Source organism: Hetaerina americana, unplaced genomic scaffold (genome assembly GCF_022747635.1).
Source record: "Hetaerina americana unplaced genomic scaffold, ioHetAmer1.1.p SCAF_2, whole genome shotgun sequence".
Classification (NCBI taxonomy): Eukaryota; Metazoa; Arthropoda; class Insecta; order Odonata; family Calopterygidae; genus Hetaerina; species Hetaerina americana.
Window position 1 is genome coordinate 61,230,916 of NW_027286763.1, and position 22,482 is coordinate 61,253,397.

General features: G+C 35.5%; 1 protein-coding gene across 1 annotated transcript in view; it reads right to left on the reverse strand.

Moving 5' to 3' along the window:
• The window catches only part of LOC139687940 (uncharacterized), a 35,151-nt gene extending 18,250 nt beyond the window's left edge, over positions 1 to 16,901 (reverse strand). The window contains exons 1-3 of the mRNA XM_071585305.1: positions 14,963 to 16,901; positions 5,389 to 5,623; positions 38 to 205 (exon numbers count right to left, since the gene is read on the reverse strand). Of these exons, the coding sequence (XP_071441406.1) occupies positions 38 to 205; positions 5,389 to 5,623; positions 14,963 to 16,780 (2,221 nt within the window). The 5' untranslated portion in view covers positions 16,781 to 16,901. The remainder of the gene's footprint in view (positions 1 to 37; positions 206 to 5,388; positions 5,624 to 14,962) is intronic.
• Between the last annotated feature and the right edge of the window lie 5,581 nt (positions 16,902 to 22,482).

Here is a 22,482-nt window from a genome sequence, read left to right on the forward strand (position 1 = left end):
CTATCTTTATTTTCACTTTGAGAGTGAATATTTTTACCTTTACTTGGATCAGCAGGCTGAGGTCGTGGTTTTGGAAGATCCTCTATATTGCCATGGCCTGGATACATTTCAAAATGCCTTGCCATTCTCCTGTGCCCAAGATAAACTTTTTGGCAAGTTGGGCATCGAAAATGTGAAGATATTTTTCTTTTTGAAGTACTCAAACCTACAAAATAAAGTTAACAACACTTATGACACTGTAGATCAACTGTAGAAATGGTTGACTATGTCATAGTCACTAAAACTAAGGGCTATATCAAAAAAGTGAACAAGGAGCAATTAAGTCAATCCATATGAAATTTATTGACACAATATCACAATTACCACTACTTAATGCATATCAGGTCTGTTCAAAAAGTATCGTGAATTTTGTTTTTTGAAAAATCTATCCATGAATATCTATTTTGTCTCCTTCAAAGTAATCCCCATTAGATATTAAAGAATTGTGCCAACGTTTTTTCCAATACTCAAAGTACTTCAAAAATCATTTTTGGTGATCTTGTTCAGCTCCTCCTTGATTCAGTCTTTATCTCGTCAATTGTAACGTAGCATTGTCCTTTCATGGGCCTCTTCAGTTTCGGGAACAAGAAAAAGTCACTGGGGGCCAGATCTGGGGAATATGGTGGCTGCAGCATCATTAGTGTGTTGTTTTTGGGCAAAATTTGCGCACAAGTAACAATGTGTGAGCAGGGGCATTGTCCTGGTGCAATAGCCAATTTTTGTTGATCCACAAATCCAGGTATTTGTGGCAGATTGCTTCACACAAATTGTGCATAACTTGCACGTAATATTCCTTATTTACCATCCTACCCCCTGGCAAGAACTCATGATGCACCACGCCCCAGCAATCAAAGAAAACTGTAAGCAAAACTTTCACATTCGACCGAACTTGGCACGCTGAGGACCTAAACATGTCTTTGGCACGAGCCAATCGATATGTTTAGGCCCTCAGAAACTTCTCTAACGGCGATTTGACGATTGCCCAATACTATTTTCTTCACTTCATCAATGTTTTCATCTGTTGTTGACGTGCTCGGGCATCCGGCACGCTTTCGACGTTCACATCTTCTGGGCCCTCTGAGAACATTTTCTACCTCTGATAAATGTTGCTTTGGTCCAAGGTAGCTTCTCTGTATGCCTCAGTCAACGTTCAGAATGCGTACGCACACTTAATTTCGTTTTTCACACAAAATTTGATACAGATTCTTTGAACCATTTTTCAGAACAAGCAAAAATTGAAGACAAGCCAAAACAAGTCCAAGCAAAACAGCTGTCAACAATTAACTGAACATTTAAAATGGCCAAACTTTTTGGCATAAGTGAGAAACAAACGTACCAACATAACGCCACAAAAAAATTGAAAATCAAATATACGTAACCCACGAAAATTCGTGATACTTTTTTAACAGACCTCGTACAAAACTCTTCTGAGTACAATTATAAGGGTGACTAAATTTGCACATACAAACACAATAATTGGTAGTTATACAAGTAGACAGTGAAATGAACCATTAGCAGTAGAATTATATAGGCCTAAGTGGGGTAAAGCACTTGAAGCATTAGTCCACAGGTTACAGGAGTGAAAATGGCAGAGAAAAATATGAAATCAAAAATAAAAATTGGCCACTAATATAAAGAGCAAACTTTAATGAAAAAATCACAGCCCAAGAACATCATTTTGTAGTATGAAATGGTGGTTGTCTTCATTTGGTCATAGCCAACTGTCAATGCCTCCTCAATACTTTTTAAATAAGAATAATAAGTGTTTCTTCGTGAAATACATAATGGGACTTAAGTGACTGTCACACTATGTTGTACTTGCACATTGGTTTTGTTTTCCCAATGAGGGAAGAGTAATAAAAGATGAATTAGTTTTGTGAGTACTTAGACAGAAATTGACCTAATATTTACATGCAAATATTTCCCTTTATTTATTATCTACTTGCATTTTATCCTTCAATCTGCTTTCAATCAATCTAAATTTTTTCAACCCTTTAAGTTACTTGGTGATTATGGTTCAAAGTATTTATCGTATTTACATGTGCAAACACATAACTAGAAAAAAGTTGGTCATCATATTTTTTTTGCATAAAAAATATGTAACTTCTCATTTAGAAACATTCATGAATGATCAATAGCACAATGCACTACTTGGTGCTTGAAGACTGCTACTGAGGGCAGTTATAACAGAAGCTTATTCACATAAGATTCCAGGATGAAGCATCTGTTTTATATTTAATGAAAAATCTTTGTAACAAAATGAGCCAGCAAATAAACCTGATAGAAGATATACTAGTAGGAATAGTAACCCAGAGTCCTAGGCATACTCAGAGGTGTCATCCCCACCATCAGATAACTTTGCACAGCCTTTCAAGGAGTTAAACAGGACTAGGTAAACAATAAACGAAGTCAACAGATTCAGGCAAGATGTAGAGGAAGTTTGTTATTATGTGAAAAACAAATTTGCACTTTCGCACAGATTTATTTGTAGCATACAATGCATTTCAGTTCATTGAACCATCTTGTAACTGAAGATGGTTCGATGAACTGAAACCCGTATACGTTACAAATAAATCTGCGGAAAAGTGCAAATTTGTTTTTCTCATAATAAAAAAAGTATTACGCACAATAGACATCTCATTTAAGATCAAACTACACTATTTAATGACAATGTGGAGTTGTCAGTGTTGCCTCTCATGTGTTTACAATCAATGTTTATTGAATAAAATTGGTGCTGACGTGTTGATGACATAAATTTCATTCACTATCTAAATGACTAAAATATCATCTCCGAAGTCCTATAACAATTATGTCAGGGGCTCTCAAGCGGATTTCAGTCAATGAACTTTTCTCAAAGCATGAGAAGATAAAGTCTTAAAATTATCTCCCAGCGAATCATTAAACAGACCAGACAGTATAAAGCTGCTTGGTTTTGAACTTGATAGCAAACTTAAATGGGAATCACATACATCTATTAAATATATCAAACAATCCAAAGCAACTTACATACTCCACAAACTAAAACCACTAACCCTCAAGGTCTACATGTGGTCAATTATTTTGCCTTTTTCCAATAGCATATGATACACGGCAATAAGCTATGGGAAGCCTTAGCAGCTAAAGACACATTTCTTCCATAAAAAATGGCCATTAGAATTATTTCCAATTTCCATCCAATGGACCATTATAAACCTATCTTCAGCAGCTTGACACCATGATAGACTTTATGTTACTTTGTGAGGAGAAGGAAAATCTCACATCTTTATAAATTGGGGCCAATGCCCACCACCTCAAAAACACACGTGGGAAAAAGGTCAGGGTTCACTATCAAAAACCAGCAACTCATTTAAAGTAAAATAAATTGTTGTTTTTTAACCTCTTGCTCCAAGAGGATACAAATACCAACTATTTTTTTGCATTTCAGTATCTGCTTCACTTCTAGTTTTTATTAAAGTGTTTCATTTTTTCATAAAGAGCTTCCCGAGTATAAAAACCTTACCCAATTCTGATATTGATTGTGATCAAGGTAAATTTCATGATCAAGGTAAATTATAGAGAAGCAAAAGACTACCACTTTAATTGATATATCAACAATGTTAAGGATGACCATGATATAGATCTCTTTTGTGGAATATTTCATTTGCAATTTTATGAACAGTGATCGCAAGATAGTTACCTAAAATGTTATTTTGTAAGATTTTCCGGTATAAAGATAAGAAGTTACACCAGACAAGTGAAATATGTCAAAAAGGTGTCCCTTTGTTCTTTAACATCTATTTCTTAGATAGAAGTTTTGGCTCCCTCACTCCTAAAAATTAGCCATTTATTTAGAGAAAGTTGCAAATAATTATATAAGGCAAAGTTTTTGATCAAATGTCCACTACCCTTCCCAACAGGTAAGTTATACTATAAAATAGAATAAATACATGTTACATTAAAAAGTTCAGTTAAACAATTTAACTATAGTTTTATCACTAACTTGTAAAGAAATATCACTCCCACCGTTTCAAAATGTTATTCTATTGATACGAGGGTCATCCGGAAAGTAGTACCCGTTCGTGCCGCATGAAGTGCTGACGACGCGAGTAGCCGCTGGACGATGTCAGATAGCTTCAGTGGCTTGTCTGCCTTCTCTGAGCCAAGTTGCGTGACGCTAGCATTGCCTGTGTTGTTTCTGTGATTGTTTACAATGTTTAAAAAAATTGAGAACGCCGCCAGTTGTGAAGTGAGGGCAGTGATTAAATTCCTCAATGCAAGAAACGTTCGCCCATGTGATATTCATCGCCAATTAAAGGAGGTGTATGGAGACAATGTAATGGACGAGTCGTCTGTTCGGCGGTGGTGTCGCAACTTCAACATGGGGAGGGGGAACACACACGACGATGAGCGTTCGGGGAGACTGTCTGTCATTACAGACCAACTGGTGAGCTCAGTTGACGAATTCGTGAGGAACGATCGGCGCGTCACAATTGATGACATCTGTGGGCATTTTCCCAATGTTTCTCGAACAATTGTTCATGAAATTGTTAAACACCATCTGCATTATGCAAAAATTTGTGCAAGATGGGTCCCTCGCGTATCTCAATGAGCTGGCGGCGAAGGACTATGCAGCAGGAATACAGAAACTTGTCACACGTTATGACAAATGCCTTAATTTGCTTGGAGATTATGTTGAGAAGTAGTTTAAAGTATCCTCTTTCAAATAAAATTTTTTATGTTTGTTAATATTTACTTTTGTGTCTTTATTTCACGAACGGGTACTACTTTCCGGATGACCCTCGTAGTTTATTGCTGCTAATCATTGAACTCATAATCCCATAATCAATACTTCTTGGAGCACTCACTCCCTTTTCTATTTTTTCTTATCACTTCAACCTTGGAAATGGAAGGGTCAAATATTGCAAAGCAAGAGGTTGTGGTGATGAAACACTCAAAGCTAAAACTTAACATTTGCATGTGAAATTTAGCATGCATGAAAAGTATTGAATCCTTTTTAATGGGGGATTGAGGTGTACATATTGAACTACTGGAGTCTTGAGTTCAATTAAGGAATGAATTTATTTGACTACACCAAAACTAAAAAAAAGACAAAATATATGCACATTTACCATTCTTTTAAATTTTATATAAAATTTAACATTTATAGCCAATAGATAAAAATGTCAGATTCAAGTTTACAAAGTTAGATGGTAAAAATTTAAAAGCAAGACTACTATCAATACTACTACATACTACCATTACCATTTTTTATGCTAAATAAAAATGATTTCAGCTCCAATATACCACTTGAGATTAAGAAGCATTGTTTAAAATACTTAATATTGCTTTCATATTTTTTATGTTGTTTACCAGTCAAGAGTGCCTCATTGCGTTCCAAGTCTTCATTTGTGCTTCTCACTTCATCTTCCATTTCTGCTTCACTGATTTGGTAATCAGAGTAACCACCATCAGAGTCATCAAGGTCGGGTTCGGCAAAGTCTAAATGGTGAAGGCGTTTGTAGTCCTTGACCATATGGCGGGGTGGGCGTGAGAGACGGCCAGAGCGAGTCCTTGGTAACTGCTTCTTCCTTTCATCTTTATCACCCTTGAAAAAAATGGAAGCACATATTCTTTATTAATGGAATGAACACATTATAAAACTCTACAATAAAAATTTATCCACTACTTGAGACCTAAACCTGGGTTACTTTAGAATTTTTAATCAGAGAATGTATATCCATATAAACACACCATTGAACATAAAAAGAGAATAAGAGAATTTTTACTCATGTCTACTAGTCCTTCATAAAAGTAATTGATATTTATTCAATTTTCATATAATATTGGCACTGAATTTCTTGCTTGATGGCAACAAACATTCACTTCTCTGAATTATACCTTATATTTTTGAAAATTTAGTTTATCAACAATTAATAATTCTTGGGAGATTTATAATAAAATGTTCAAAGTAGTACATATAATATGCCAACTAATGTGATGAGAAAAAAGTTCTGAAAAGGCTAATTTAGTTGTTCTAATTTCCATCACATTTCTCAGCAATTAAATTTTATTATTAAAGTTGAAGGACCTGATAACAGGGGATGAAAATTATTCTTGTTTATCGAATTTCAGATCTGGACTAGGCCTATTAAACCATCTTGATGAGTATTTACCAACAAATTTGGAAGAAATTCAACTTTGGGTTCACACCTCAACCAAAACTCGGAGAGTATCACTTGACATTCAGTTGTTCAATAAGTATATTTCTTCTAGCCTCATAGAAATTAATACAAAAGTGTAGAAGGTATCTTGAGAAGTTTAGTGCGATGGAAAATTCCTGTTTTTGTTTGGGAGGTTAAAAATACTGAATTAGAGAGAACTGAGTACGGGACGGGGCTGCTTGGGAAAGGTTTAGCTTGGTCTTCTTCATTTTGAACATATCATGACTTTACTATTATTAATAATCCCATGAAATCTAATCCATGATAAAATATTTCCAATTTCCAGGAGACTAATGAAGCATAAACGATATACTAGGAATTAATAATTATTTTTCATTTAAAAATTATCAATTTATGTTTCTTTCTTTTCCTGCTTAACACTAAATGCTAATGTCGTGGGTACCTTAACTCCATTGTTAATTTTGCCAGTATTTTCCGCAGTAATAATGACAAATATATTAATGATTTGTTCTAAAATTGTGGGTAACCTGTGAAAGATGTATACATAAAGGCACCTCTTTCACCACCATGCTATTTTTTAACTAACCATCTCAAATATTGCTACAAGCAGCAAATTAACTTGATCATTCAAACATTTTGTTGATTTGGCAAATATAAAAAATGTGGATGGACTGATAAATTAGTAAATGCACTCCTTACAATTTTTCCTACCTCAATAATTGTAATGCCTAGGAACAGAGTTAGTTTTTTACAATCCTGTCCCATGTGGATTTATGAAAATGAGTCAGCCTACACAACTGCATTATTAGTTAGTACATGAAATTTCATATGCACATTTAGGGATTTTTAATTGGCCTTATCCTTACCCTCACATCTTTCTTCTCCCACCCTTTGGGGCAGAAAGGAACTCTTATCATCTCAATAATCGCAAAACTCAAGTTTCCATACTCAAGAGCTTAGGGCTCATCAACAAAATTGATCTTAAGGTCAGCCCCAAAATCAAAGCCAGTGACTCTCTGTTACCCTAAATCAAAAATACATAGGATCGAAGTATATTTTCCAACAATAATTTATTAATCAAATTAATCATATTTCCAATAAAATTAATATGATGCAATACCATACTCGAGTTCACAAAATTTTCTTACTTTTCACACTTATCAACAACTATTTCGATCAACAATACTTAACAGTCTTGCCTGCTTTTTCATCTTTGCAAGCTTAACATTAAGCTCCATTACCTCCTACATTAATGCTTTCACGGCATTTATAACCTCCATAAAGTTGGTGTACTCCATAATTAAAAAAATTAGGATGTGTACATATCTCTTTACATAAAAATGTTTCCACAGAATTTTTCTTTCTATCTTTATCTATAACTAAGCATTCTATTAAATTGAAAGATTTAATTAAAGTAGTATACATAACGTACAATGGTTGCTGATCCAGATTACTAGGAATTCCCCATCTCACTAAACCACTACAGCCCATATTGTTTGCTGTGACTGTTTCACAATTTTGCTAATCCATTCCTATGGACTAATCGGATTATCGATTCTCATTCATTGGTAACTTTTATGACAACTTGCTCAAAAGCAGTGGAACATTTTTTCAATATCCATACACCAAATTTAAAAATACTATAAGCCCTCTTAACAGTTATTTTCAAGTTACTCTTTTCTTTGTCTAATGTGCTTCTCATTTGAATTTATCCAATTTTCATGTGCTACAAGTATTTTTTTATGCTTATCTGCTAGATTTTTGTTCTGGGGGGCTTGTGACAGATTACCATTCAGAATTTCCCATTTCTAATCCTTTTTGTAGCCATTACGCATGCTCATTCTCAGTACGAATATTTTCTCGTGATCAGGATGTCTCCCATCTTTTCCATTTATAAACTTTGAGAAAAAATGGCTGCCAACATATTACACACCTCATGGCCTTTCACACAAGGAGGAGAACATTGCTTAAGTAGAAATGTGACAAAGCATGTCACTGCACTGACCAGAGATTTAAAAAGCCATTCTGTAGACCTACGCTGAAGACTTCACAGTTATTGAATATCATAGTATGTTATAATTCCTCTTCAGGTGTTATTTGAATCATAATTAATTAAATGCCACATGTTCCACACATATGTTTGTTTTAACCAAGATTTTCAGTTGAAACTTTGCTGGGGATGCAGCGACCTTTTTAATGCTTTAAGTTTACTTAGTCGGATGAGCTTGGTTTTAGCAATACTGTTTTTGGTAAACTTAAGTTTGTGCACTTTTCACCAAAGATCAGCAAATTACAGAGATAAGGATTATAACCAAAGTGGAGCAGAGAGTCTGCTGACATTAGGGATATTGGGAACAAGTTTTTCCTGCTATTAAGTTTAATGAAGGATGTTCAACACTTCTGGTAGTCACTAATGATTCAAATCTCTCGCGATATTAGTTGTGAGGGAGTTCTGCACTCATCCTCTCTCCCTCTGAATGATACAAATCAAACTAAAACTAAAGCTGAAATGGCTCATGACATTGTTATTAGATTTTTTAAGCTAAGTTTTGGAATTGTCTTATATCAGGCAACACCACTGAGATGATTTTAAGTTACCAATACCAGTCTATTCAGGAAAATAATATGATAAAAAAATAAGTCTTCAGCATTGAACAGAATTGGTAAAATACATTATAATTATATGCAACCAATTCCAGTTCTGAAGAAGAAACTCGGAAGAAAAATCATAATTTTTTGGACAAAAAAAGAGGAAAGATTAGAATAAACCCTACTCTAAGGAAAAAAGTAATAGCTGGGATTAGCTCATTCCAAATGAGTACAGAAAAGTAAGCTGGAACTAATAAGGAGACCCAACTACAATCAATATGCTATTTTAACTGATATCCATGTGAAGCCAGTTGGGAAAACAGCATATTTCAGGCTGACCCTCCTCCAGGAATAAAACCAATACACAGGAAATTTCTTTGGCAGCAGAAACATTACTGCATAAAAATCCATTTTATCAACTGAGAAGGGTAAATATATGTAGGATAGCAAATTCTGATAGAAAGTAGAAATTTGAGTTTTCATATTATTCTATTTTTTGCAATATCATTTCTTTGTCTTTTAAGATATGTTTATCTTGAACCTTATTGTTGACTATGTTTCAATAAAGAAACATATTAGCCTTGTAGGTAAGACATTAAACTAGTAACTAGAGAGTTCCACAGTTCAACCTGGAGATACCCTAAGAACACTCCTGGCTACACCCATTTGTTTGATTTTCTGCAAAGTCTTACTGAGATATCTAGAGCAGCTGAGGTAAAGAAACTTCCGGTCTTTTCTTGACTGCATAGATTTCACACATTGATTGGCTTGATAACAAATAACCTTTACCCTTACCTATCACTCAACCAACCAACTTGTAACCAGCTTTTGGTTAGTTACAATAACATGCAGCATCATGATAAGGAACACGCTGCATAAAACATTTCTTCAAAAGTGATATATGTATAGGAGAGTGAGCTTTCTGTTCTTTAAAGGATAAAAAGGTGACCGTTGAATGAATGGTGACCGGTGGCAAATGACCGTTCTTTTGAAAATGGAGCTTAATTTGATACTACAACTAAATTATGATCTAAATATTTTTTTAAAAATTCCAGGTATTAACCACTTAATTGAGCTTATCCACAATACATATAATCTTTCAAATACATCTTGCATTAAAATATGGACTGAAACTCATTTGAGAGAACTTTAAAACTAAATCAGACAATTTTACTGCATAAGCATAATCATGTCTTGGGTATCTAGCACCTAGAATCAAGGTCGGTCAAAAATGATATCAAAGTGGCCTACAATCAGACCAGTGTTATGTAGACCACTTCCCAGTTCTAGGTGTTTTATCATTTTCAATTCGAAAAACAATTCTTCATGGTAAAATATACATTTTTTAAGGATGAAACTTTGTTTACCGAAGGATTTTCTAAATACCTCAATATTTCTTACAGATAATCATTTTCTATGTAGTCGAAGGCAGAATATCACAGTGCAAAAAAGGCATAAAATTTCCTGACAGCTACATGAGGAAATATGGTTTTACATTTAGTTTTGTTGGCATAGTTGACATTCCCATACCTATTTCAATTTTCAACTTTAACTGTATCCTATTCCATTAATATTAAATGATCCAATGGAATAATTCAGGCAATTGGTATTGTTAGCCACAAGTTGGTATTTAACTAACTCATTTCAAAGGTACCAGTCATCAACCAAGAATCTCATCAGAGTTCATATTAGGAACCTGAGAATAAGCTAGTTACCTTTCTACCAGCTAATGTCTCCAAGTACTAAACTAAGCACCAGAACAATTACCCAGACCTGATGTTTGGATAATTTGAGCTCAAAAGGAATTTATTTAGAGCTTGTTCAAGATTAAATAATTTAATAAAGCATCAAAATTCTGGGGAGTAAAAAAATTTATTTTGGCCAATTTAGATAGGATATCAACCATCAAAGGAAAGTTAATAATTGGCCATTCAACCTGGAAACAAATGTATGTAAGTGTATGCTTATAAACCCTCCCTGTAGACTAAAACCTTAGTGGTGGATGGGCTTGTGTGTTTTCATGACCCCAAGAGCTGTCCTTGAGGGAGCAATGATAATTGCTCTTGTCATGGTCACCCATTCCAGATAGATGAAGGGTAGGATTCACACAAACAGCACTTTGCACAGCATTTGCTCATCAGTGAGGCGGTAAAGGCATCTGACCAGAGATGGATGGATCTGACCATAGTGAGGTGGACATTCAATGGATGATGTCACGTTAAACACACTATTGAGGAAGGTGTTAGGAAACCACCTAAATAAATTATCCCACAAAAATTTTAGACATCTGAGTGTGAGCATCTATGGTATTTGGTCCATTAGACAGTGTGTCATAATGTCATGGAATCCTTTCAAAGCAAAATTGAAAGCAGCAACAGAGAAGATGCAGAGTAAGAACTAGCCAATTAGAAAAGGGACTTGGCATGCTAATAAACATGATTAAAAACCATAAACGCAGTAATCAACCTGAAGGTCAGTTGGGTAGATGATGGTAGAGTTCACTCAATACTAAGCCTGACGGCATGTGAAATTCACACATCAGGGTAGGGGGGACAGTTCCTTTCCCTGTGCCAGTTATGATTTCCCAGGAAGATCTGGTACTCGAAAAATCACATAGCTTGGGTGGAGCTAAGGGTGCCTGGAGAGACTTGCCTGGGAATCAAACCCAGGTCCTCCGGTCAGTAGTTTAATGCTCTATCCCTGGACTGCCATGGACCACAGTAAAAAGTTTGAGGACATTGAAATTAGAAAATATAAATGAAATAGAATGCAATAAATTAGCAGTTTCCAGGGAACCGATGAATACCATGATTAAGCATGAATGAAGTGTAGCATTAGATTCAAAATGATATAGCTGGAAAGACAATTGAGGAAATGGACGGTATAAGCATTACCCTGGATTACAGAGGAGTACCAGCAAGCTGTAGAGAAAATTATGAGTGAGGATAAGGAGATGGGAAAAACAAAAGAAAAATGGGAATATATGGAATAAGGGATATTGAAATCTGCAAACAAAACTATAGTAGCAGTGCAAACGAAAAGGCAAGGATGAGATTATTTTGTAGATATAAGAGGGAAGGAGAATAATGTAAACAAAGAGTTGGGTAGAAGGAAGTACAAAGAGTTGAATAATTAAAGAGCCAGTAAATTAGTACAGTGAAATAATCATAGTGCATGACCCAGCAATAGGATGTGGTATATTTAAAACGGAAGTGGTGGAATTGGTGTGCTCTACAGAAAGAAGAAAGCACTGTCAGGAGGTAGGAAAGGAAAATGAAGGCACACTATCAAATATATGTGCTGATTCACATAATTTATAAGTGAGGTATTCGGGCAGCAGAATTCTTCAGATTCAGTTCACAACCCAAAAATAGAAAGAAAGCCACATGGAAAGACTATAACAATAAGTTTGATTTCCCATGCTGCTAAAATGGCACTTAAGATCATTAATACAAAGATGGAGAGGAGGGTAAAAGATTACTTAGGGGATGATAAGTTTGCATCCAGAAAGGGGAGAGGTACACACGATGTGATAGTGGTGATGAGGTTAAGAGGAACATAGAATGCAATCAGGATGTATTTGTTGGTTTCGTAGATTTTAAGAAGTTCAAAAGAGTGAATTTGTTAGAATTTATGAATATATTACAGATAGTAGGATTAGATTACAGGGATAAGTGACTTATTCACAACTTGCACATGCTTCAAACTATTCAAGAGCGAGTGGAGGATGGAGAACTGAGTTGGGTATTCTTACGAAGCAGGATAAGACAGAGGTGTTCATTATCACTTGTTCTTCTCATCGTATTTGTGGAGCAAATGGTAAAATAGGCAAGAAAAGAACTGGAAATAAGGAATAAAATAAGAGAAAGAAAGTCATTGAGGAATTCATAATATCAAGTAGGTCTGCAAATGATTAAGATTAGTCTGGCCATTCAGCAAAGGGTTAAAAGCATTGCTGAGCAAATCGGAAAGTCAGCGCAATTGGCATTAGATGCGAATTGAGTAAACAAAACAAAGATTATGAGGTTTTTAAGAAAGAGGAAGGCTAAGTTAAATGCTAAAATAGGAGGGCAATAACTAGAGCAGGTGGAGCAGTTCACTTATCTTGGCATTGTTTTGACCAAGGAGGTCAAAATAGTGGGGATATAAGAAGAACTGGGTTGGGTAAAGAAGCTTCTACAAGGAAGGAAATGACAAAAGGGACTTATAGCATGGATGTTAAGAAAGCTCCTTATACTTTGATATGGAGTAGGGTGTTGTACAGTATTGAAATGTGGTTGTTGAAGCAAGATGGTACATTTGGTAACATTTGTTTTAGCTTTCGGAAAGGTGGGTGTGAAGGACAGAAAAGGTGACATAGAAAGTATGGGAAGCAAACAAGGACAAGCTAGGTATGGTAAGGGAAGAGAGGATTATTAGGAGAAATTCAAATGAGGCAGGAAGATTAATACCAAGCATTCTCATTGTCAATTGGATGTTGAAGAATGTGATAGATGGGAGAAGATTAGGCAAGCAAGGAAAGGGTAAGAATAGGACAGGGAAGTTGGATGGAATGAAGGAAGGAAATGAATATGCAGAATTGAAAAAGGGTTTATGGTAGTGCCATATGTGAGGTTTCTTCCCCAGGGATGGGTCTATTCATGCTATGCACATGAGGGGAAAAAGTGTGACCTAAAATGGATCACAAAATGTTTACAAGCATATTTGAATGCAAAATGGGAAGACTTTTGACAAAGAATCTGTTAGCAAGTTAAATTCAGACTAATAAAAAACACAGACAACATGAGGGCAAAAAAGAAACTTTACACTTCCACAATAAAGATTTAATATTTCATGACCATGGTTTCGATGATGCACAGTATCAAAACCATGGTCGTGAAATATTAAATCTTTCTGTGGAAATGTAAAGTTTCTTTTTTACCCTCATAATGAAGGAATTCCTCACAGTTAATCCTGAGACTGTTATGTTTAACAGACAATATGTACAATACTGCACTTGAACCATAATAACCATAATGATTTTTTTTGCGTTTAATGTCACATAATAAAAATATTTCGGCCATTTTAAATAAAATCAGTCAAGATGCATAAATGCATGCTACTTTAGTGTTATACCTGAATACTGAATGCAATAATACTCCTGGAGCATGAATGACAAGTTTGTGAGGGTTTGTTGATTAATAGGTCAGCTAAACAATGGCATGTGCTTAAGGTGTTATTGCTAGAAAAAGTAAGTACAAATAAAACGAAATATGCCATAAGGAGGTTAAGAGGATAATATACATGTAATTACTTTTGACTCCAAGCAGGTTGTAATGGTCCAGCCTTTCATTATTTCCAGATTACACCAGTGGTTCTAAACCCACTCAACTACTAATAGTAATTTGAATGATAATGTGAAAAATAAAATTATACTATTGATGGCTGAATAACTGAATGAAGTTCATTCAACAAACAGTATTTCAAATTCAATATCAAGATATTTTATATCATTTAAAGATATTATAATTAAAATAAATTATTCGGGGAAAATTCTGCATGGACAACTGTGAGTACTAATAGGAGCATACATGAGTAAGTGCAGTATTTATAAGAGTAATGCAATCTACCTAGTGGGCAGTCATCATTCGAAACAAATGATGCAGACCTAATTAGGAATAGAGCTAACATGATACATTCAATATTTTCATTGTGCTTCAAAACAGAGCATAAAACTAGAGAACTTTTTCCTAACACATAAGATCACAACACAAATGCTGTATTCCTTCTACCTATAAAGAACTTTGCCTATCCTTTGAACACATGGGATTCACTCCTTGTTCTGAAAGGTAGCAGTTGTAAAGAAGATCCAAGCCGATTGTACAGAAAGTGTTATTTCCTCACATATCAATTTCTGTTTACATATATAGTTTCTATTTCCTATTGGTCAGAAAAATATTATAATTCCCTGAAAAATAATTTCTACTTTACTACACCAGTATGGATACTGCCTTGTTTGTCCATTCTCATCGTGTGGATACACAAATACTAACTGATGGCAGGTAACTTAATCAAAATGTTAAAATATAATTTTCAGTAGACCAAAAATCATAATTATTATTTTAAAAAGAAAACTCCCATCCGATGACCACATGCTGTATAGAACTAAAAAATAATTGATAATGCATTCATACTTTATTGGCATCCATGTCAGGAACTAAATCTTCTGGTTCAACTCTTTTTACAGGTCCAGGTTTCATGGCTGACTTTGGCGGCCGTCCTCGTCTACTCCTGCCTCTTACCGAAACAAGGGTGGATGATGAGGAGGCTTGAACAGACGAGGAATCACTTGGAGAGCGAGGATCACGTAGGTCACAATCTTCAGGATACACAACACGGTATATAATACGAGTATTTGTCTCGGCATCATATAAAACATTCTTCGAGTTTTTGGTAGTATCAAAATGCCTTTGCTGCAACACGGTCGCTATTTGTTTCAACTGCTCACGGCTAAGGGGTTGCATGCTATGAAAAGTCTGTCCTTGTTGAACTAATTGAATAGGATTGTCACTTGAACCCAAAGGTTTTTCACTGTTAAAATTTGGAAGAGGAAGTTTCACAGAGGAGGGAGATCCTGCACCAGTAGTTCCTTCTGCAGGGGTTATTTTTGTGCTGCTTCCATTTGCCTCAGGCAAAGATTTAATTTTGCTTGGTGTTATTTTCGCTGCACTAACAACACTACCTTGAGTATTGTTTGGAAAGTCCTTTTTGGCAACAACCCGTATCATACCACTTCCTGTAGGAGTACTAGATACAATAGGATCGAGTGACGTTGTTCCAAGAGAAGCGTTAACGACAGCAGTTGATATTGGAGCAGCTGTAGTAACTGTAGTCAGCTGTGTATTGCCCGACACGGTCAACCGGTTACCTTCACTAGGGATACTTAAAGATGACATCATAGCAGTTTTTGGTATTATCCGTACTTGATTCGGAGCTTTTCTCTGATTTTCACTGTTATCACTGAAGGCTAAGCTAGTACTAATTTCATTTAACTTTGCTGTTGTGGTAATCATTTCGCTAGCACCTCGCGCCGGTAACACTATGTAAGAGACTCTGTTTTGTTCCAATGAAGGGTCATTTTGTTCTAAAAGAGGGATGGGTTGAGTTGTTGAGCTACTAATAATGTCGGGAATTGACCCAATCACAGTAGTGGCAAGGGATGTGACACATTTTGGAGCAATATTTGACGCTGAGTTCAACTGATTAGTGATACTTTCTGAATTGTCTTCATTAACGGCTTCTTGAAAATTCAAGTTAGTATTTGTTTGGCACAAATTACCACCATTTTCTCCTATCTTCACTGTATAAGCCATAGTTCCATCCACAAAATGCGGAATCAACGATATAGAAGGATTAACACCGCCAGTAATCATTGTGCTTTGATTTGTACTAGGGACCACAGATTCGGGCATAACACTCTCACAATTCTGTAGAGTAGTAACAGCAGGCGGAGGAATTGTGGTAGCTATTTTCCCAGAATTAACATTATTGTTTAGAAGTAGTCCGTCGGTTACAGTTTGAGGTGGAGTTTCAAAGGTTAACTGTTGGTTAGTTATGCTAGTGTCAGAAATAGCTGGTTTAACTTCATCATTCGTCCCCAGTTCGTCATGCTCTTCACCATCGACAGCAAGGTGCAAACCCAAAGCCTCAGCTTGTTCCATCGTCAAACGTATCGTATGCGTTTCACCTTGATCTCCGGAGAAGATGGCAAGCAAGTTGTCAGTGGAAGGTTGCTCAGCTTGAGGTGCATCGTTGGTTGGGTATGCTACGGAGGTGTCCTCAGGAACAGGAGTTTCAGTAATCGCCGAAGCTTCTTGCAAAGCTTGCTGAAGAATGTCTGCATTGATCTCATTAATGGCATTATCTCCAGGATTTCCCTGAAGAATAACCGTTTGCCCATTTACGAGAAGAACTCGGGTTTGCTGCTGTGATACTTGATCTTCGTCTCCCATTATTTGTGATTCTAATTTTCATTTCCACACTCCAGCTCACAATAGAAATTCCACTGCTATAACTGGAAAGGAAAATAGGAATGCAATGCCCTTCCGCTCGAACAAATGCACAGTAGTATGCCTTTCGTTACTTCCAATTGCACGGCGTCGTCTACGAGAAACAAACTCCAATGCTCTACGCCATTTAAGACTGCTTATTGCAATGCCATCTATCGGAACTACGTGGCAGGGTAAACAACAGGCCAAATTTCACGAACGAAGCGTTTCCAAAGAGACCGGGAATTTTAAGTATCACACATTATTGAGAATGGTCTACTTATTTCATTAGACTATCTCATATGAAAATCTACACCCGTGCCTCATCTCCAGTAAACCCGATCCTGTAAGCATTTTCATAATGGGTCTGTGAGCACCACCATTTCTGTTTTCTTTCTGGCGGAAGGAATGCACGAAGCAAAGAAACTGATTTTGTGAGTATCCCCGACGTCATGTAAGATTGTGACAGCATCGTAATAGATTCTGAGGTCCCAACTCATGTTGCCAATGTTAATAAAACGGCGAGAAAGTATTGCCGAAAGAAATTGCAATGGCAACACAACCCAAGCTTCCAATAAGATTTTTTAAAAACCTTTTTGCCCTGTACGCTCAAATAGTGAGAAAGTAGGTCGCAATAGTGGTAACGCCTTAGCGCATGCACGAAAATATCAGAGATGCAAGCAAGGGGCGTCATCTCAGAAAGTCGTGCAGCTTTGGAGATTATTCTCGAGGGTATACACCTGTTGTTTTTATTGCCCATTAACAAGTGTGAATCAAATATTTTGGTTTTATTAAACAGGTAGTTAGTCAATTTAGAAAACTATTTATGCAACATACTGGTGCCGTTAAATTATCAGAATAATGTGCTAGTATATGAATATCAAAATGTACCAACCAGCAGCAACAGTTGGTCTTCACAGTATTGAGAGACGGGCAAATCCCTATAATTCTATTCTAATCTAATATGGAGGCACTTAAGAAGTCAAGGCAATTATTTTTTGGGCAAAAGCTTTCCTTTGAAGAAACTTCAAAATATACATATGAAAGGATATATTTTTATTGCATTCTAAAGCTCTTCTGATTAGCTTTATTTGGATCAACTAGGTGCAAAGTAGAGTGCGTATGATTGGCCAGGGAAAAGAATCATTGGGTATTATTTATTCTAAAATAATGCAATAGTCATGTTTAATCATCAAACTCATGCTATACTGGCACAGCAAGGAATAATGATTTTAAGTCTCCAATAAAAAATTACTTGCTGCTGTATGCTCATTCAGACCATATACCTTCCTACCTCCATAACTAATCCCCTCCTGTTCCAAAAGCACAAAGTCATTTCGGCCCAGCTTGCCCAATGTCATGTTCTACCCTCTTCTCTCCCATCTCTCTTTCTGCCCCTATTTGAAAAACTTCATTGATTTCAATAAAAAAACATAAACACAGTAATCAACCTAAAGTTCAGTTTGGTAGGTGATGGTACATTTCACCTAGTACTAAGCCTAACAGCATGCAAAATTCACTCATCAGGATAGGGGTGCCAGCTCCTTTCCCTGTGCCGGTTATGGTTTCCCTGGAAGATTTGATACCCGAAAAAATCACACTGTTTGGGTGGTGCTGAGGGTGGCCAGAGAAGTTTTGGCCAAGGAATTGAACCCAGGTCCTTCAGTCAGCAGTCAAACGCTCTACCCCTGAAATACCACATGCCCCTTCCTTTATAATGCTTTAAACTAAAACTTTGTCCATAAAGAGGAGATTCTCACAAAAAGCCATGAGTGAACAGAGTGCAGGCATCAGTTTACTGTATTCAAAGTCACCCAAATTGATTATCTTATGGCATAGAGATTCTCACTTCCTTTGCTCTTTTTCTGTCCAGTTATTACTCACCCACCTTTCCCTCCCTGTTTTCATTCCTTCAATCCTTATTTAGTTGTTTATTGAGTTTCTCATGGTACCCATTTCTTTTTACAACCATTAAAGCTTCAAAATTCCATTTTGGCACTCTTCTACCCCTATAATTCTTATGAGTTTTACACTGCATTCCATAACAACTAAATAATGATCAGAAATCACATATTCCTCTTAGAAGCTATTTGAAAGGATGATGCTGTTCCTAAATCTATGTCTCACCATGAGATACCTAATCGAATTGCTACCTTCATTTTCTTCTGGCATTTTCTATGTGTACTTATATCTGTGATGATGTTTGAACCAAGTGCTATTTATTATCAAACCCTTTCTCCCGCATATGTCAATTTCTTTCTCCCAGAGATCACTGCTAATTACTATACCTTACTCTGGCTCCTCTCTTTTATTCCTCCCTTCGCCTACCACTGAATTTCAATGGCCCATTAATAGTGGATGCTTTCTATTGACACATTTCCAATTATTTCTTTTATTTATCAGACATATTGTATGCATGCTCTTCCTGTGACTACTTTTTAGCATACAAACCTTGGTTGCTATCAGTTTGAATTGGCATATTTTTATTTCTACCAATAAAATTCCATCTCTCACCTGCTCTATATACTACCATTTTTCCACCGTAAAAAAATTGAAAATGTAAAAATACTCATGAAAATGGGATAACCAACTCTTTAAATGTTCATATGGCACATGGTATGTATTATAGAGTGAAAATGTGGAGGATTTTTTATTCTGTTTATAATGGTTATTTGAAATTTTCACATAGTAATACCAAGCATTATATCTTAAATAAAAAATGAAATTTAAAATCCATTAATTTCCATTAAGTTTAGTGCACTTTGTTATCATGAAATCATCACTAAGAAAGTAAATCAAAGTGATATAGAAAGAAATTTGGCCAAGATCTACATTAGGCAATCAATTCTCCCATCATTTAATGTAATCATGCTTTTTGCTACTCTGGGATACTACCCTACCTATTTATTAATTCTAGATACATGCCAAAAAGTGATTGGTCATTTTTTTTATCTCTGAAGAGGTTAGTTATAAAAAGTAATGTGCTGAATAAGTTCATTCAAGAAGTTAATTATCATACATTCCATCATTTCCTGCTGTTCATCATTCACCCATTCATCAAGATCTTTTATATGAATTACCTATGAAAGGGGAAATTTTACTAACTCAGAAGGCATATTCATAGCTGCGGACATCACAATCATTTATCATCTCTTTCTTGTGGTTTCATTTAGTGAAAGTAAAATTGTATCCCAACATTTGTTCAAAGCAAATGCTATAACATTATCCTTTGCCTCCATCAAACAGCAAATTAAACCTCGTGCAGCTTTTTTTAATACTTGTTAGAAACTTTTGAGATTTTTGATCCCCTCAAAATGATTTTTTTAAAGTTATTGCCTGTAGTTTTTGTGCTAATTTTTAGCATTTATGAAGGCAGAAATGGGCTGCAAGATTTCTATCAGATCAGGATTAGATCATATCATAATAGATCCTGATCACAATTCATTGTTTGCCACCTTTAAATTAAACCAGGTACATTAACCAACATACACTCTAAAGAGAAATTATTCTCTAGGAAGTCACCTTGATTTTTCTAAAATATTGCAAAATGAGACTTGGGAGAATGTATATAGATTAAATACCTATGGAGAATATTTCAAGGAATTTTAGACTAAATTTCTATATAATTTTAATGTTGATTTACCTAAAATGCACGGATTACAAATGTTGGAAAATCCTTGAAAAAAGAAAACTGGGTGACTGATGAAATCAGACAACTATCTTGAAGTCTCAAAGAAATAGCAGCAAAAACCAAATGAACCAACCTTATTGAAGCTTGAAAAAAGAAATATAAAAATGTATTAGCCATAGCTAAGCATACCTACAATAATAATAGAATCCAATATACTGGAAACAAATCAAAAGAATCCTGGAGAATAATAAATAGCTTTAGACGACCATCATGCCTTCACTTGCCCCTTCAATTAAATGATCCACAGGGAAATATAGTCATTAATCCTATACAAATGTCATCACTATATTACAATCATTTTAACAGTAATCAGCTCTAATGCCTATGATAATAATACCTCCAACATCCCAAGAAGTGATAAGTCTGTCTTCTTATATCCATGTCTGGGAAAAGAGTTAGGCCCTGCAGTAAATCAACTGCATACAGACTGTGGTCCTAGAGAGGAGGTCCCAAGTTTTGTAATTAAATTCTGTTATCCTTTTATTAAAGAACCCCTACCTTATTTAATCACGGAATCTCTCTCTCAAGGTATTTTCCCTATACCTCTAAAGACTTAGAAATTAATTCCAAAATATAAAAATAAATGAAGCAAGAACAACCCTAATAACTACCAACCAATTGCTATGTACCATTTATGATCATAACTAAAAGGATGGAGAAGTGGGAAAAATGACTATTTAGAGAATGATCAGTTGAGGCTCAGGAAGTGGAGATGTATGGGTGATCCAACTGCCATAATGTGGTAACTGATAGAAAAAATATATGATACAAACGGGATGTTTGTTTTTTCATCAATTTGAGAATGACTTCAATAGAGAATATTGATTAGAATTAATTAATGAATTATCAATGATAGGAGTAGGGTAGGGAAATAGGTGACTCAACCAAAGTTTATACATATCTGAGACTGCTTAGGTGAATGTAGCAAATGTGGTATCAGGATGGGAAGTGGTTGGCTGGGGAGTAAGACAGTTATGTCATTTATCACCTATGCTTTTCAATGTAAGCACGGAGAAAATGACAATAGAGTCATGGGGAGGACTGAAGACAGTAATTAAAGCGCGTAGATGAAGAACCCATGAAATTGATTTGATTTGTGGATGATTAAGTCTGAGTTAGCCAATCAGCCAAGTGATTGAAATCTTTTGGTGCTCTGTATTTTAGAGTGCATAAAGAATAAGTGGGATAGGTGTGTAATGAGAATAAATCATAAGAAAATTAAAATAATGATGTTTTCCAGAAATAGGGAGGGTGAGATATACATCAAAGATTATTGATAGTAAATATTAAATAGAGCATATGCAGAAATCTTGGCCATTGAGGCAAGAGGAATGCATGGATGAGGAAAAGGATGGAAAAAACAAAATCAAATGAATGAAATAGGCATGGTAGAGGAAGGGTGAAGGCTATTGGTAGAAATTCAAAGAAGATAGGAAAAGTGGATACAAGCCACACTGATGGCAGGGCATAGAGAATGGGAACAAATTGTTGAATACTGAGATTGAGGAGTGAAAATGTTGGTGAGTGAGGGTAGGAGGAAAAGATTAAATATGTTGAATAGGGTAGAGGGAGGTAAAAAGTATGCAAATTTAAAAAATGCTTTATTGTAATATTTAGTATTTTGGTATTTAGTCTAAAATTAGGTAGAGTTTAGAAATGAGAAAGTGCTTAGCCCTAGGGCCATCAAAGTCCTACCTTGATTGGATATTAAAGTAATAATAATGATAAAGTCCTTGGAAATTTGTCCCACAATTCAGAAAACTGTTTCATTGTGCTGAAATTATGAATCAAAGAATGTTGTTAGGTCAAAGTGGTCATAACAATTCAAGGAATCAAAAAAATTAGAGATGCTTATTAGGAGTATCTGGGCAATACATTAAATGCACAGCTAATCCTATTACATTCAAGTTCTCATCAGCATGAGTATTTAAATATTTAATTGTAAATTCTACTCTTTAATTTGTAATTCATCTTA